This window comes from Carassius auratus, chromosome 8 (genome assembly GCF_003368295.1).
Source record: "Carassius auratus strain Wakin chromosome 8, ASM336829v1, whole genome shotgun sequence".
Taxonomy (NCBI): domain Eukaryota; kingdom Metazoa; phylum Chordata; class Actinopteri; order Cypriniformes; family Cyprinidae; genus Carassius; species Carassius auratus.
The window spans coordinates 14,681,541-14,696,518 of record NC_039250.1 but is presented as its reverse complement, the minus strand read 5'-3'; the positions used below and the strand labels follow the sequence as shown (position 1 = coordinate 14,696,518).

The 14,978-nt window shown below is 35.6% G+C and overlaps 1 protein-coding gene across 1 annotated transcript in view; it reads right to left on the bottom strand.

Moving 5' to 3' along the window:
* Window positions 1-14,978, bottom strand: part of LOC113107391 (transmembrane protein 132C) — a 36,336-nt gene that overhangs the window by 13,796 nt on the left and 7,562 nt on the right. Inside the window, exons 3-4 of the mRNA XM_026269876.1 lie at window positions 7,024-7,161; window positions 1,992-2,181 (exon numbers count right to left, since the gene is read on the bottom strand). Of these exons, the coding sequence (XP_026125661.1) occupies window positions 1,992-2,181; window positions 7,024-7,161 (328 nt within the window). The remainder of the gene's footprint in view (window positions 1-1,991; window positions 2,182-7,023; window positions 7,162-14,978) is intronic.

Below are 14,978 nucleotides of genomic sequence, written 5' to 3'. Positions count from 1 at the left end.
ACATTATGCAATCTAGTGATGAAGTTAGTGTCATAATATCAGTGCACCTTTTACACCATTTCACAGGTAAACAATATCAGGGACTCAAAGCTGATTTTAGGTTGAAATGGAGTGTGTCAATCTATTTAGATAATCTGGGCCAGAGATGCACTACTCAGACTTATACAATTTTATGTAATCAAAGTCATTTTAATGAGAACAAGCGAAAGCAAAAACGGATTATTACGTGTCAAACCCCCATTTCCCAATATTGTCTCCAGTAAATGGGAAGCACCAGCTTAGTGGGATAAACCTCTGAACTTTAAAGATCCTGACAGATGCAAAATGCCAGCTCACATAAATGAAACAGGTTTTCAGGAAACACAGGTCACTTAATTTAACTTTATGTAATGCATTAAAAATAAGCCTAAGCTATATCAATATTGTTTTGCTAAATATGGAAAAAGGAATTTGCCATTACCATTAGGCTGATCAAACAGCACTATTTTGTTCGTGAATAAAAATAGTTAGATTTACTTCTTATCCAGTATAATGCTCTCTGAAATGAGAAAATCCCTTGCCCTGTAAAACCGACATAAAAGCAACCAGCAAGCTGCAAATAATGGATTTTCCACACCCTTGGCTGTCACTGGGGCACTGGTAAAACTTTAGTTAAGGGACCAATTCTCACTATTACCTAGTTGCTTATTAGCATGCATAGTACTAGCATATTGGCTGTTTATCAGGGTTAGCAGGTTTTCACAACAAAACTAGCCCAATGACGTTTCGATGGGGCTACCACAGTAAAAATATGGAGTAAGTACGACTCGCTTGGCATGGCTAAGTAAGGTATGACATGGTTCGACGCAGTTTGCATTTCCACTGCAGTTTAGTATCGCTTTAAATTGGGCGGGATTAGTCACGTCATTATAGTTGAGCCGCCTCTACTCTACCTTTTTAATTACGGGTCGCCCCATCAAGCTCTCACTGTATCTTCTCCTCTGCTATCACCAAGAGGAATGTCTATACTTCTGCAATAGACAACAAAACTTTTTGGTTGTTAAAAAAATGGTGCGCTCGTTCAAAACAGTTTCGTTCGATCCTTCGCTGGCTGATTTATATTTAGTGCTTCTTTTGTGTTTGTGTCGCGAATTCAGTGACGCAGGTATTCCATCCGACCAATCAGTGATCAGCAGAGTTTACACGTCACATTTTGGGAATGGTACGGTTCACTTGAAACTAAAAAAAGGACCGGGTACAGTAAACAGTGAAAAATACCCCAAAACTGAACTGTCCCGAGCCGTACCGTGCCATACCATGCAGTGGAAAAGCACCAATAGTGTTCTGGTGGGTAATATACCATTTTTTTTTTTTTTTATGGGGATACCCCTAAATATCACATTAATGGGGAAGCATCAACCCGTGTACATTAAAAACAACCCACGGCAACTGCTGTTTATAAGTGTTTGAAAAGCACATTCAGTATTAATGCTTCATTCTGCATGACCATACTTTAGATCTCTTAATCCTACTCCATACCTACAGTAAACTTAACTTCCCCACAAACTATTAATAAGCAGCAGATTAGAGGTTTAGTGAAGAAAAAGTCATAATTAATAGTCAGAATTGGTCCCCTAATCCTAAAGAAGTACTTGCAAACATATCAAATTTCTTTCGCCATTTTCTGTCCAGAGCTGTTTTCAGATTCCTGGGACAGTTTCCAGCTGTATATTAGAGCCGCTACAGAAAATCTGATTGATTATGCCTAAATCTGCTCATGTTTGGACAAAATCCAAAGGTCAACGTGATCGGTCTTGCAGATGAAGCTTGTCGCATTTACAAGTTGTGTCAGTGCCGAGCCCTTGGTACCCTGCTGGATCAATTCTGTCTTTCAAAATGCCAGTGAATAACTAATGAAGATCCTTTACAGTCTCAGACAGACACTTAAGATAGAGACATTTTATTTAATCATTTATTTTTGTTACTATCTTTAATGAATAACCTTAACCTACCACAACTAGAGGAGCCAGGCCTACAAAGTCTCTCTGAGTGGTGTAGATCCTCATGGTGCCTTCAGACGCCCCCATCATTTTGACTTCATCAGGAAGCGTCAACTCCCACTTAATCACCTGTATCTCTGATTGACTGCTGACATCCTCCACTTCAAAATCCATCTGAAGAACTGCTTGGAGTTTACTTAACCTGAAAGAGAATGTGCCGTTAAACACTTCACGCTATATACTGTAAACCCTTCTGTGATCAAACCGTCAAACTGCTGCATTTGCAGGTTGCTCTGTTTGATTCTAAATAATCATGTGCAACTATTGACCTTGTCAATATTTCTACATTGATCATACCGTTGTTGCCATTAACACAATTTTGCTAGCATAATTTGACATATTTCTTAGGAAAAATAAGTAGGGCAGAAGTTTTTGTTCATTGAGAATTGATTGGTGAAAAATAAATAGGGTCAGATTCAGTTCGTGTTGACTTAAAAAGAAACATAGCTTGTGGTATCAACCTTTCAGCAATCAGAAAACCATATCATTTTAACCTCTTGGTAGTGCAATCCTGTCAACGTGCAGCATAATGCTTTCGATTGAACATCCTCACCCCTAATCTGATGCATCTGTCTCATATTTCAGTTTTAAAATGCACAGCTTTCAAGCTCTGGGGATGAACCAAAGTGTTCAGATGGCTATTTTTTGTCGATGGCATGTTTGTATATAAATGCATGCATGGATATGTTTGTACAGCCAAAGAAAGAATTATTTAAAAAAACTGGGATTGATATAAAATGATTTTCGAAAAATTCCTTGAAAAAATAAGCTAGTGATCTTGTGTTGCATAGGAGGACCATGATTTAGCACATGTGAAACACAAATAAAAACATACAAAGGGTACACTGGGCATCAATTAATGAATGACACCCAACATTATTCCACAAACTATTGTAAAAATGTCTTTATGTCATACAAATATAATTATTCATTTCTATTCTTATGTAAGACTGAATAAATATAAAAGGTTTAAATCCTAGGATATCTACATTACTGCTTGAATATGGATGTCAACCATATGGTGTTTTGTTACACACCATGTACTTATCAAAAATAAAAAAGGTTACTGACGGATACACCTCTTTGCCTCAGCAGCCATTTTTGAGAACGATTTAGGTTTTAATTATTTCAAAAATCATTTCACCTCCATTAAACTCTTAAAGTGCTAACTGAGAGGGAAAAATCCCTGATATTGTGTTAACATTAGGTGACTGCTGAAGGGGCCTTGAGCATGTTATGGATTAGTTTTAAGTGGTGATGTGAATTAGACAACACAAATTTCATTTCTGAAAAAAATTATTTCAACAAACAATCCTAATCCTGAGGGAAGAAATCACTGAGGGAAGAAGATCCAAAATGAGAAAAATGTGACATTTGCAGTGTTGTGGGTAACGCGTTACAAAGTAACGCGTTAGAGTACTCTAATTACTTTTTTCCTGAAATGTGTAACTTAACGCGTTAGTTTCGTGCGTAAGTAATCAGTAACTTCGTTATTTTTTAAAAAAAGTAATCCGTTATTTTAAGGAAAGGAAAATCCCGACTGCAGCCTGCTTTTTTTCAGACAGTAGGCCTAGGTCTATTGTGCCACCTGCGGATGTATCAGCGGAGCCGAAGCTCTGTGATCGTAAAGGCAATGGCTGTGATGCGTCTGTGCCCTGCGCCTGACCCTGTGTGTGTGGTTTTTTTTTTTTTTTTTCGAACTCCCGGCAAGATAGCAGAGAGGACAGCGTTTGGTTTATGGAAGTACGCACATTATTTTCAATTTGTCAACGAAAAAGAAAAGAACATAACGGTAAAATGCACACTCTGCTTTGGTGAAAAGCTTCTGTCGACCGCCAAAAATTCTACCTCAAATTTAACGTTACGTTTTAGTCACTACTTTGAATAGTAAATGTAAGAGGACTGTGTTAAAGCGAATTTAGGCTTGTGACTGTGAGTGACACTTTAATAATAATTAGTTCGGCTATTAAGCGATTTGTCATTTGCCTGTGTGGCAGTGAAGGATTTAATTCGGTTTGTTATCATTTTTGTTTGACAGGCAGCTGTTAATTTCTGTTAGATCATTGGCTGGCTGGTTGTTCATCATTTCTAAATGGATTTAAATCTGCAAGCCTGTTTAAGGTTGTGTTTACAAGTAAGCATACTTGTACTTTGATAACTGCATTATTTAAAGTTAAAGAAAAATCAGGAGTGATCTTGTGGTGCTCATAATATACAGTAGCCTAGGCTACCCGGGCTGGGTAGGTGCAAATTTTGATTAATAATATGTTCTGTGATAATAAATAAATAAAACGCCATGTGGAATAGCCGATTGCTGACTGTCTTTCCTGTTATTGTTATCCTGCAGTGTTAATTTAGTCGGATGACTGACGTTATTCATTGTCGGGAGTCACGACTTCTAGGTGCATTTAAAGGGGCCAGGGCCAGGGGCTATGTCTGTCGTGTGTGAGCCGCTGCAAACGGCTTTTAATTTTTGGTAACGCATGAGTACTCTAACGCGTTACTTTTATGAATAGGTAACGCTGTATCATAACTGATTACTTTTAATTGATGGTAACGTTGTAACCTAACTAACTACTTTCCAAAGTAACTATACCCAACACTGGACATTTGCTAAAAAGGCATAGATACTTAAGACTGTTACTGACCGAGATCGTTTAGACTTCACTTACTTAGAAAAATTTTCTAAACCTTATTAAAACAAGTTAAAGTTATTTAAGAAGCAACTGTAAAGAACCTTTTTTAGTTTATGCCTAAAACAAGAAATAATTGCCAAGCTTGAGTGGCAAAAATACTGAGTGGAAGCATTGGTTTTCAGCGTGAATGCTCAAAAAACACACCAAAAACATCTCAAACTAAAGCTTTGAAATTGACTGGACAAATAAACCAACCAATTTTGTATTTAAATAAAGCGTTCACATGCAAATTTGCTTTATGTATTTCCCTGGCGTCGCAATCAGTCACATATGAATGTTAGGAAACACAATTCCTTGCTTCTAGTCAATATCCGTGGACCACTGTATATTTGGTATATTGTAAGGAACAGCATAGAGTCCAACGATCTTTAGTTTAAACTGATAATCCTTTGTTTTACTCGCGTTTGTGCAGGTTCCCCTATTTAATCAATTCATGCAGCAGGATCTTTTGCCACTCAGTCCGGCTATTCTTAGAAAAGGTAGTTTCTTCGCTTAAAAGGATAGTTCATCCAAACATGAAAATTGCATCATTTCCTCACCCTAAAATTTTTCCAAACGTTCATGACTCTCTTTCTTCTGCAGAATATAAAAGAAGATATTTTGAGACTTTTTTGTCAATACAATGGACGTCTGTTTAGTTGCCAATATTCTTTAAAATAGTTTGACATGAGGGTAAGAAAAATGTTTTTATTGGAACTATCCCTTTAACAGCTGTGTAGTAGCGCCTGTACTGTTTGAGGACACTTTGAAACATTTACTTACCAGTTGTTAAAAAACTGTAACGTTAAAATAAATTAACCTTCCTTCTAGTCCATAACGGACCCTTTCATAGGCGACATAGAGTATTGAGTCAGCTCTAAGATCCATGTGTTTCATCTTTATAATTTCCAGTGAAATCAAAAAATATAATGCAACCAATTACATGACAGACATATGCCATTTAAATTTGTTTAAAATGCTGTCAGTCAAACAAGATTTTTACTTATGATTTAGTGACTTTGCTCTCAAGGCAAGGCAAGAAATGCCACATCATCTCATGCTCTAATCAAAGGATGAAATCCTAAAATTATTTCTGACTACAACCATAAATAGTGAAGAGAATTCAGGTTAAGCTTTCACTAATAGGATTCTGACACGCACACACACACACACACACACACACACACACACACACACACACACTGCCGTACAACCCTGAACTCTGTGCTCCCTTCTAATGCATCCATAGTAAACCATGCACATACATGCAGAACTCAATGGTAAACATATATGTGAAGTTGTGGACATATGTGACCCCTGGACCACAAAACCAGTCTTAAGTCGCTGGTGTAAATTTTTAGCAATAGCCAAAAAAACATTGTATGGGTCAAAATTATAGATTGTTCTTTTATGCCAAAAATCATTAGGATATTGAGTAGAGGAAATTTTTTTGTACATTTCCTACAGTAAATATCTAAAACCTCATTTTTTGATTGGGAATATGCATTGCTAAGAATTCATTTGGACAACTTTAAAGACAATTTTCTCTGTATTTAGATTTTTTTTTTTTTTTTTGCACCCTCAGATTGCTTATTTTCAAATCGTTGCATCTCAGCCAAATATTGTCCGATCCTAATAAACCATTCATCACTGAAAAGCATATTTATTCATATTTCAGATTAAGTATACATCTCAATTAAAAAAAATGACACACAAGACAGTAAGCCAATCTTTGGTGGTTTTGTGGATAATTCACTTTAAAGTGAAAGCATAAATACAAATAAAAATGCTTTTATTAAACAGATAAGGATTAAAGCGACACAAGCCCATTCAGTCATCACACGTTCAGAATCCTTAAGCCAATAGGAAAGAAGATGGTAGAGATAATTTGATCGTTCTCTTTTCATCCATAGATAAACATACCCAATGGAAGAAAGTAGTCTCTGTTTTGCATAAATTTTTGTTTGTATGTACGGATTTAATTTATATTTAGTCTTTTGCCTCAAGAAACCTAATTCGCTGTCAAGGCAACAAGAATTGATAACGCCCACTAGCAACCTCATCGCCAGCCCCTGGTGACATGCAGCGACAAAAGTCGTGTGTGAACGGGGCTTAATCAACAAATTACTGGAATAATTACAAAACTACACTGTGAGCAATTTGCTTTAGAATGTAAAATCACTGTTTCCATGGACAATATTTCCAGTCTGTCTTTGGTTAATCAGAGTTACCAATTAGAGTTGGTTATTCACTACCTAATCATCTGATTAAAAGTAATTAATTCAATTTTCCTTAACAGACACACTCACCTTTTCACATTTGCAGTTGACTTTCTCTGACAGATTACTCCAACACTCCCATCTGGGCCTGTGTCTAGGGTGATGTCCCATAGTAGTGTGTTGCTAGGTGTGGCTGTGCGGAAGCACACACGCTTTTTGACCATGGCTCTGTTAAGAGTAAAAAATAAAAATGGAGGGAATATCTTAATTAGATTTGGTCTAGTATATAATATATTTTAGTAATATATATTTTTAACATTTAAAAATGGGTATACTGTTATAATGTGGTGTACCCCAAGGCTTGATTCTGGGCCCTTTGTTATTTAACATTTATAGGTCTACACTGGTGTAATTAATCAGTGTAACATTTCCTTCAGTGAAAGTGTGTAACATACTTTTATTAGTTCCTGCATTTTCTGGAAATCAAATCCTTGTCTTAGCATAGCTAGCAACATGCTCTGCTGTTTGAGCTAGAGTGACACCTGTCAGAAAGTTTGTATGGTAAAATCATCTCAGAAAAGGTTGGTCTTTACATTTATCCTTTTTAAAGCACCACAGAAACGGGTAATATCTTACACATTTAGACAGATATCATATTGTTCTTTTGAAACTGTAAATATGTTTTTAACTGTTTTATTTATTACTGGTTCCATCCTCATTGGAGAGCAATGCTTGAGTTTCTATACATAGCATATTTGCATGTGTGGGTGGATGTGTATGGCATGGGGAGATAAGGCCAATGGTAGTCTGTTCAAGGAGTGTAAAGCTGAGGCTGAAAGTGTTGTTTCCACTACAGGGGCAAAGAAAATGGTGTTTGTCTCTGTTCCCTTACAGAGGACAGGAAATCAATGACATCCACATCAGACCCAGTTAGCCAAGCCTGAACGGTCATCACAACCCAGACCTACACAGTCACACACATGACCACAACCCCCTCCCCATAATAACTTAATTTCATTGTTTAGAAGCTCACCCAAAGAAACAAACAACTGACACTTTGGCTATATATTGTACAATCCAAATGTTCCTCTGTTCAACATCAGCATCCCATATAAGTTAATTTAAGGCCATCTTAGGCAAATGTCTATATAGTTCCTGTTACTCCCAGACCTGTCACACTGACCCCATATCAAACTATAATCAGAATAATGTATCAATATAATTGATCATACAAATGCAACATTATGTACCCACAGGAAAAGGAAATTTGTCAGCTCAATCGTGTCAAAATCATATTTAGCTCAAGGGACTATTAGAGCTCTTGGAACAGAATCTAAAAGCTTCCTGAGAGCAAATACAGCCACACAGAGTGGAATAAAAATATGACTGCTGCAAAATGCACCTTCCAGATTTCAGCACCCGCTAAATCTTTTGTAATGTCAGAACCATATCTGTGTTTTCATCTGTATGTTTTGAACATTTGAACACACACATAATCATGTTTGCAAACATATAAGCATGGGCAAGATTATGTTGATTTTGTTAATGAAACAGTGAGATTACAGAGATGACAGTAAGATTTGTGTATTTTGTGCATGTAATACAGGGTTATGGTTATGTTGGGGTTGTTAAAAAATAAGATCTTTGTGTTCAAGATTGTGTGTGTGTGTGTGTGTGTGTGTGTGAGACCATCTGTACTCTGTTCTTGTAAGATGTAATCACTGTCTCAAGTGAAGGGCTCAAGGGAGCATTAATCTTGGCATTGATAGATAAGATTGTGGGACTATTCAGATGAAAAACCAGATTTTAGCCTCACTTTCTTGAACGAAAATGTTTAAACTCTCTCTTTTTTTCTTTTGTCATCTTTTCTTTGCAAGTTTCTGACTGTGCATTTTCACTTCTAGTACCACCAGATTTAAGCAAAAAGGTTTCAAATGCAACATATTTCATAATTTTTTAATACTGTAACTTTTGATTAGAATCGTGTCGTTATACACTAAAATCTAATTCCCATTTTGAAACACTACATGCTTGCATTATATTTATATGTTTGTGCAATAACATATCTCTGTAAACAGTAAAGTGACAATTATAATGTTACAAATAAATGCAGCCTTTGTGAGTGGCCACAAATGTTGCCCTTAAAAAAATCAATGCAAGATGCCCCTTTACAGTTTGTTAAGTCCACACTTATCCCTCCGGATAAATGTGGAAATATCTGTTCCGGAATCTGGAAATATCTGTTCAAGACCGACATTTAACACACCAAACCAAATCAATCCATTTGACCTATGGAGACCAAACATCTTGTCAAACATCCATCCCAAATCACCTTCTGTCAGTGTTGAGAACCTCACAGTATTTTGGTAGAGGGTATATCAGAGCAAGCTCGACATCTGCTATCACGAGTCCATTTGGGAGTCCTTTTTCAATTATCCATCAAACATCCATGACATTTCACATAATGAATGTAGGCTTTGAAATGTCATGCACATACTCAAACACGTACAGCAAATGCCAGAGAACCATATTGAGAATATTAAATGACCAAGTAGTGAAGAAAACACACAGATCCTGAATGAACACTGACCAAGTGCCAAATGTAAGGAACAGTGGGATAAACAAAATGCCATTGGCTTATTCTGAGGAATGCCATTTGTTGTACATTTTTATTTGCATTTTTGAGAAAATGCTAAATAATCTGTTAAACTCTTTTATTCTTGCCTGTCCCCCCAGTGAAAATAATGGTTTGATCTTTATGGCATCATATTTGAATGGGAATGATATGACACTCCTACTGTAATTGAGATTATAGATAGTGTCAATGGTCCATTTGAGAGATAGGTGGTGGTAATGCATTTACAGGTCTGAAATCTGCCATAAATCAGAAGAACAAGATGCAAACATGCTCAGGACAGTTAAGAAATTCAGTTGAATCAGAGGTTAAAAAAAAACTATATAAATACTGTTCATATCATCGTCACAAGCCGCAGGGTGTAATTTGGTTTTATGTTGTTTTTTTACTTTCAAAGCCATGATTCCCATTCACATATATTATAAGACTGACATACTGCAACAGTTTGAGTTAAAAACCTTTGTTAAAGTCTAAGACTGATTCTTAAGTGTTGACTGAGCTGACACTTAAGTGTTGTGAACTGAGGACTACAATGATGTCAACTCAGAATGACTCAAAAAATAGTGAGCCTGCTCATGTAAAGTCACAGCAGCACAACACCAATCGTTTAATATAATAAAAATTACTTGAGACATTGAAATATTTTAATATTTAAATGTATTTAAAAATGTGTTTAATTGTGCAAAATGATCACAAATTATTACTGATGCTTTGAAATAGTTTTCTATTGGTATGTCTCCTCATTTACAGTTAGAGCAATTATGTGAACATGAGTTCCAATGGTTCCAGCAACTCCAGGGAAGCCCACAATCCTCATAAAAGTGGCTTGTTTTTGCAGCATGGTTTGACCATCAGCTGAAAAGGCAATGAACTGCCTTATAGTAGTTGCCAAAAGTGATGTTTGGCCTAGGAAATTTGACATCTTTACCCTTAATTACAAAAAAAGTGAAATATTTTGTAAGCATATTGCATAGTTTCAATCAGTTGAGTCAATTGTTTTATTTCTGATAATAATTCAATGAAACACGCCAAATTGTGCGGTCATAATCTTTGGCCATGGCAGAGATTATGAACAAATGCAAAAACAAGTGGATCAACCAAAAAAGTAATTAATATCACTGTTGCCAATTTAGTAATTTTGTCACTAGATTTAGTGACTTCCTCACCCCTTACTAAACTTTTTTTCAAAAGCCTACCAACAAATCAATTTCTTGGACAAAACCTTATCTACATTTAAAAACTCTCCCACTGATCTCTATTTATATTTATAGAGATCAGTGAACGTACCATTATGACATAATCTAGCAACATTTAGTGACTGTTTTAGCTACTTTCAACTGAAAGCAGTTGGCAACAGTGGTCAGTGTTTTTTCCCTTGTATTTTGATGGTTTAAGTGAAATGTGGGGTCATAAAAAAAGTCACCAGTGCATTGCTGCATTTTTCCAATTTCCCAGCCAAATTTTTTTTTTAATATAATTACTATTTTTTTATTTCTGCAGTTAGAGCAATCATTTGTAGAGTGGAAGAAGTTATAAAATGTCTTACTTGGTCAGTTACAAAAATAATTGACTTGGTGAAGTTAGCATCGTTTTATCAGTAATTTCTTCATTGGACAGTGTGTTTCTTGTCCTCTTTGCTGCCATGTTGATACTCCTATAGGTTAGAATACCTCTCCAGCGCTCTTAAATAATTTAGCTGAGAGGCAGTCTTAACACTTGGGAACCTTTACGAATCACTCTTATTATTAAGTCTAGGAATGAGAGTACAATGACACCATTCTTAGAATTGAGTGGCTTTATACAGTACATATGGCCCGAGGTTTCATGACTGTAAAAAAATATGGGATATGATATGCCTTGAAATTTATCTTAAGTTATGGTGCACATGGTCCGAAGTTGTTAGTTCCCAGGGTCCATGTTTGATACTTTTTGATTCAACTTGATTCTTTTTTTCTCTGTTTTTTCTTAACAAACCCATTCTGAATACTCCAAAAGCCTTTACAAAATCATTTAACTAGAAGTCAGATGAGAAACCCTAATGAGACTTTTCTAATTATTCTCACAGTGTTTCAATTATAAAAAGATTAGTCTAAATTATGAAAATTGACTAATTTAATCAAAACAGTAACCCCAGTAGCAGTAGTTTATCTCTCCTGCCTCCCGACCTCCTAATTTGTCTTAATTGACCAGCTGTAATGCAACTGTGACACGTGTCACTTCCTGCGTGATAAAATATAACCAAGACTACAGATGAAATTTATCAAGGTGATTCTTAACGGACCTCCTGACGTGAATGTGATGTGAAGGAGTCGCTATTTTTCACAAGGCTGTGTGATTTAGAAACTTAAATACAGAGCTGAGAAGACCAGCGACTGATTTCAGTAACATATCAAATATATAATTTATGGAGATAAACTGATGGCTGTGCACATCACTTTACACACCAATTATTTAATATAAGCATGTCCTTGTGAAGAAGTACACTTTATTTTAGTTCTCATTATAGGATATTTGACTTGAAGGTAAGATGCAAGAATTTTACTTCCTTGAAAATTCTCTCTCTTTAAGTAGTACACCATATGTTCGGCAACCGAAATTATTCGACTGAAAATAGTATTTTATGTATATATATTAATTTAATATTGTTAAACAATTATATTCATTTAGTAACATTAATATATATTACTCTAGGCTATATCTTTAGAGCTTTATTATTCATTATCTTCTTGTTGATCTACCAGTTCACATTTACACATTTATGTTTTGTGCGAAAAAATAAAAAAGGCTGTTTTTGGCTTTGGTCTAAGAGCAGAAGGGCCTATTGAAAAATGATAATTCATAGCAAACATATAAAATGCGCCCATTGGGATTTTATTATTTTTGGAGAATCCCGTGAAAACTGGGAGGGTTGACAGTTATGCAGCAAACATCTCAGCTGTGTCAAAGTATTTAAAACTATCAGAGAAAGCACGAAGCACCGACAGCCAGAGGTGCTGCATCACGTCTCCGATGAGAAGAGGTGGCTGATGCTGGTGGTTAGGCTACTGTATGATGACTGTAAATAAACTGCAGAATGTTATATTTTCTAATCCACTCACGAATTGCATATATTCTGACAGCAATGGCAGAGCAAGTGGCGCTAGGTTTCAAAGTCAAAACGCCGGGATGATCTGCGCTGAAACTGTTACTCGTCGATACGTGTTACAAACAAATTCCCAAATTCGTAACGAGAATCCTTCATAAATCTGCATGCTGTTGTCAACAAAAAGAAGCACTGAGATCTTCCTGCAGGATTCTGCCAGAATAAAACCCAAGATAATGCAACAACTCCATCGACATTCATAAATGATAGTACTGTCATTTTACTGTTGTTCTGTAAAATAAAAGAAAAAAGACAATAATAATGATCATAATAATTACCCTACAACAGCTCTATTAATATATTTATAACATTCACATATATTGTTCAAACTGGGATCTCTTATTTATTCTAATATTTTAAAATAATCATCTTCTGCTCAGTAAGGCTGCCTTTGTTTGTACAGTAAAAAAAAAAAATACATGCCTGATTCAAGTCTTAAAAAATGGCCCAAAAAACAAATATATGTATATATATATATATATATATATATATATATATATATATATATATATATATATATATATATATATATATATATATATATATATTGTTTGTCATGATTCTGCTACTGTGGAGGAACGAGGAGACAGGAGTGAACTCAAAAACACAGTCTTTAATCTTCCAATTCGTGGAAACACAGGGCAGACAGACACACATCACACACTGATGAATACATACAATACCGGACAGAAAATGAGTAATTTGCTCCTTATTAATAGTAAGTTAGTTGTTAAGTTTAGGTATTGGGTAGTATTAGAGATGTAGAGTATGCTAATGCAGAATACGTGGTTTATACTAGTAAACACCTATTATGTTTTTATAATAGGCAAGATAACAAGCAACTAGTTAATGGTAAGAATTGGGAGAAGAGAAGAGAAGAGAAGAGAAGAGAAGAGAAGAGAAGAGAAGAGAAGAGAAGAGAAGAGAAGAGAAGAGAAGAGAAGAGAAGAGAAGAGAAGAGAAGGCACGTCTCGTGGTACAGTTGTCCTCAGTGGGCTTGCAGTGACTGATGTGAGCTGTATAAAGGAGAGCTGGCCGTGGACAGACTGAGATTTAAGGCGACAGTGATTAAGTGGCAAGAGCAACAGGGCGAAAAGAAAAAGAGAGATGGTACATCAGCAAAAAAAGAAAAGAAAGGCTCAAACACACTCATGCAGGAGGAGATGAAGTGTGCTTCAGAGAGAACTGAACTTCACCAGGGAATCCTGATAGATGGATGTTAAGAATGAAGGGGACACAATAATAACAGACACAACCAGACATGTGAATATAAAATGGTCCACACATTACAAAAGTGCAAATGTACGGTATGATCATAAATCACAAGTACAGCAGCTTTAGAGGTAGACAGTAGCTCTTGAAAAACACAATACTGAAAGTCTACATCAGTCTTCTTAAGCTTCTTAATTTAATTTTAGGACATTTTCCACACATCTCAATGCTGAAATCACAAACTTTTACACATCTCAAATCTAATTCTTTAAAGAGAAGGAGCTGATGTTCAGCCATTAATGAGTGACATTCATTTTACTGTTCAATGATGAACACATTTTTGCATTTCTGAATTAAAATGAAAACTTTAATATAGGGGAATAAAGTCAGAATATCATGATGTTACAATCCAGCCTAGATAATAATTAAAATAAAAAAAATAAAAAATGTCTTCAATACTTAAGAAATAAAAAATCAAATATCTCCCAAACTTAAGTCAGGGTAATTCAAAAAGTATCAGTTTTAAAAAATATCAGATAATTTCACTAAATGGCAAGGTTAGTTCAGACCGTCAAATTGAGTCAGGTCCTCACTTCCATTCAGTCATTCATAGTGACAGAAAAACATTTAAAACACCTTAAAATAAATCAATTTACTTCCATACCCAGAGAACATTAAAAATGAGAGCCAAACTTCAGTTCTACAAATATAGACCTAATTACACACACTGTCCCAAACCCATTTTGCACGCGTTTACAGAAAAGCCAAGATATAACCCAGCTGCAAAACATAATGGGTAATGGGTAGAAATACTTTTTATTTGATGCTTATACCACTTCAAATGTAAGTGTTTATTTATCTTTAGAAAATCTTTTATTGAAAATAGTATAAGAATACCACAAACATAGGTTGTGGTTAAACCCTTTCTGGCTCCTAAATTATGCTCACCTTCTCTAACTAAGATGAGGCTCTCTATTTAGACATGCTTTTTAAAGCACAGCATGACAATGAATGTGTAGCCAAAGCGAGAGAAGCTAAGAAAATGTGTTTGAGGAG